We start from the raw sequence: 3629 nt of genomic DNA, 5'->3' as shown, positions 1-3629 counted from the left end.
TTCTATATACTTGTTACAGATTTGCACGTTGAATTGCAAGAAGAGACAAAGTATAAGCTTAGATTGAATAATTATGCAGCTAGTATAAATTGCAATCTACTAATTGAAACTAAGAATACCAATTCACGACAATTGAATATGAGATTATATTAACTATATAAGAGAAAGAAAGTAAAAATTGGCAAGGAACAAAACTAAATTTAATTGAAGAAAGGAACGAGATTACCAAAGTTGATTAAGAGAAACTAATTAAGAACAACACAATCAAACGACACTTCGCCGCCGTTGTCACTCCGCTGGCAAAGAGAACGCTCGAACAGTTTCAAGATAGAAACAGAGAAACTAACTATAACCCTAAAAACTATTGTGTATGTGATTAAGAGTATATGAATGTTGTGGATGTATCACTGTATGCGTGGGAGTATATGTCGCTCCTCCCTCCCTAGTATTATGGAATTAGGGAGATTTATATCCCCACTAATTATATCATAACAAGGAAATAAAATAATCTCCTAATATAAGCTTGATTGGTATCTTGGGATTTTTGCTTGGAGAGGAGTAAACTCTTAGACTTGGGCTCTTATTTTCTTGTAGCCTTTGACTTGAGTTGTTTATTACTTGGCCTTGTACTTACTTTTCCCGAACCGAACACCTATCACAAAATAAAATACTAATTAAGCTCAATAGGTGATAAAAAAATAATAATAAAAGAATAAGTACGTAATAATAGAAGTCATACTAAAAACTCAATTATAAATATAAAATATATTCAAATAACTAAAATATAGGGGTAAAAATATGCAATATAATGAGCTAATCACAGGTGCATGGATAGTTATGGGGGACCTTAACAATATCTTACACTTAGAAGATCGAATTGGTTCAGATGTAACCCTAGAGGAGGTAGCGCTAGCTTCAGACAGTATGTGAGGGACAATTATCTTCTTGAAATAGGTGTGTAAGGTCGTTTCTCAACCTGGTCAAATAAACAAGAGGGCACTAGCAGGGTATTTTCGAAGATACACATAGTTTTGTGCAATGATGAATGGCTTCACAGTATTGGAGATGCAAGTGCTACATTTTTTTACAGAAGGCATATCTGATCATTGCCCATGTATTATCAAAATGGATAATACTATTCTCAGAAGGGCTAAATCGTTAAAGTACTGCAATATGTGGAGTATGATAGAGGAATTTATGGACATTGTAGATGAATTATGGCAGCAGAATGTGTCTGGTACTCCTATGTACCAAGTAGTAGTAAAACTGAAGAAATTGAAGCAAGGTCTCAAGATGTTGAATAAGGCTAAATCCTCTAATATAGAGAATGAAACCATGATGGCTTTGACAAAATTAATTGTAAATCAAAATAAAATTCATACCCAGTCTTTGAATATTAATCTTCATCATCAAGAAGATGCAACTATGCAGGAGTATCAAAGACTCAATAAGGCCAAAATGTCATATTACAACAAAGGGCAAAAGTTGATTTGCTGAAAGGGGGAGATGAGAACACAACATACTTTCATGCTTGTCTCAAGAAAAGAAGAATGCAGAATCAGGTGTATAGAATTCAAAATATTCCTGGCATCTAGAAGGAAAATAATCAAGGGATTGAAGAAGCTTTTGTACAATACTATGAAAGTCTCTTGGGTATTGATGACAGCTCATGTTGCAGGGTGAGTGATAGTATTGTTAAAGAAGGCCCTATCCTTACTTCTGAGCAGCAACAACACTTGTGTGTTCCATTTACTGAAGCTGATGTAAAGGTTGCTATTTTTGACGTTGATGATACAAAAGCTGCAGGCCCTGATGGATATATATATACTAGTAACTTTTTCAAGAAAGCATGGGGTAGAATTGGGACTGATGTTTGTCAAGCTGTATTAAATTTCTTCTAAACTAGGAAAATTCTAAAACAAATCAATGCTACTACTTTGTGCTTATTGCCTAAATGTGAGCAACCCCAAAATGTTACTCAATTCTGGCCCATAGCCTGCTGCAATGTTATTTATAAAGTTATATCAAAGATAGTTATATCAAAGATGATTTCTCAAGGTTGAATGAAGTGTTACCTGTTTCGGTGGACCAAGTGCAGAGTGCTTTCATTGAAAAGAGAATGATTATGCACAATATTCTAATTTGTCAGGATATGATGAAGCATGACAGAAGTAGAAGCTTGCCTTCCAGGTTTACAATGAAAATTGATTTTAGAAAAGTCTATGACTCAGTTCATTGGCAGTTTGTGTAAGATTTACTGACAAAACTTAAATTCCCTAGAAAATTCATATGATGGTTTATGAGCTACATAACCACTACTACATTCACCTTGAGTATAAATGGTAACTCATTTGGATACTTCAAGGGTAACAAGGGACTAAGACAAGGTGACCAAATCTCCCCCTTGTTGTTTGTGCTGGTGATGGAATACTTGAATAGAATACTAAAGAAGATGAGCAGGAGAACTAAGTTTACGTTTCATCATAGATGTGCACTTATCAAACTTACCCATCTAGTGTCTACAGATGACCTCATGATGTTTTGTAAAGATAATATGAGTTCAGTTATGATGAAGATAAGAGCCTTGAAAGCATTCTCTCTTGCTTCAGGTCTCTATGCAAACAAGGAGAAGTGAGTTGTATATTTTGGGAATGTTAGTGAAGACATCCAGCAAAGAATACTTCAGATATCTAAATTTGTCAAGGGGGAGTATCCATTTAGATACCTTGGTATTCCCATTTCTACTAGAAGACTGACAAGTGCAGAATGTGATGTTATGGTGAACAAAATAGCGAAGAAACTTCTCTGTTGGTCTTCTAGGCACTTCTCTTATGCAGAAGGACATGTTCTAGTAAATGTTGTTTTATTGAGCTTACATACCTACTGGGCCCGGATCATTCTTATCCCAAGAAGGTTATGGACAAAATTATCTAGATTTGTAGGGCTTTTCTATATGGGAACGCAAATCCTATCTTCATCGCCCTCCTGATGTATCATATGACTGGATCTGTAAACCTAAGAAGAAAGGTGGCTTGGGGTTAAGAACTGCTACAAGTGGAATAAAGGAGCTATAGGAAAATTTGTATGGCAAATTGCTCAAAAGGAAGATGTATTGTGGATAAAATGAATTCATAGTGTATACATTAAAAACTCTAATTGGTGGGAATATGTCCCTCCTAGATCTACTAGTTGGTCATGGAAGATGATATGTAGGGTGAAGGAAACACACTATTAAGGAAGGGTACAGTTGGCTTGTGGGGGGGGGGGGACAAGATAATGTGGAATGGTACTGCTGGGTATGGAATAAGGCCAACATCCCAAAACACTCATTCCTAGCTTGCAGTTCAGGATAGGCTGAAAACTATACACATAATGCAACTAGCATGTAATCCCCAATAATTTTAAAGGATTTTATAAATATATTTTAGTATTTATATATTTATATTTAAACATAATTTAGTTTTAAATGATTTGATTATTTAAAGAAGGTTAACTATTTTTTAAAAGTTAAAAGAAATTATTTTAAGGATTTAAGAAAGTTAAAAATATTTTATTTAGGCATGCTTTGATAAATGTTTAAAATATCAAGTTGATTTGGAAAAGAAGTCTAAGTAGGCTTGAGGAAACCA

General features: G+C 34.5%; 1 protein-coding gene across 1 annotated transcript; it reads left to right on the top strand.

Moving 5' to 3' along the window:
• Positions 1-1125: 1125 nt before the first annotated feature.
• LOC130591163 (uncharacterized) lies at positions 1126-1901 on the top strand. Its single transcript, XM_057394098.1, has 2 exons — positions 1126-1359; positions 1596-1901. Exons 1-2 carry the CDS (start codon positions 1126-1128, stop codon positions 1899-1901), a joined length of 540 nt encoding a protein of 179 aa, XP_057250081.1.
• Positions 1902-3629: the final 1728 nt, after the last annotated feature.

This window comes from Beta vulgaris, chromosome 4 (genome assembly GCF_026745355.1).
Source record: "Beta vulgaris subsp. vulgaris cultivar EL10 chromosome 4, EL10.2, whole genome shotgun sequence".
NCBI classification, from domain to species: domain Eukaryota; kingdom Viridiplantae; phylum Streptophyta; class Magnoliopsida; order Caryophyllales; family Amaranthaceae; genus Beta; species Beta vulgaris.
The sequence above is the reverse complement of the archived record's forward strand: the minus strand, read 5'-3'. Positions and strand labels throughout refer to the sequence as shown.

Coding starts and splice junctions, on each gene's coding strand:
- LOC130591163 (XM_057394098.1), top strand. CDS start 1,126: ATGGATAATACTATTCTCAGAAGGGCTAAATCGTTAAAGTACTGCAAT. Junction 1,360..1,595: donor TGGCTTTGACAAAATTAATT/GTAAATCAAAAT, acceptor CCTGGCATCTAG/AAGGAAAATAATCAAGGGAT.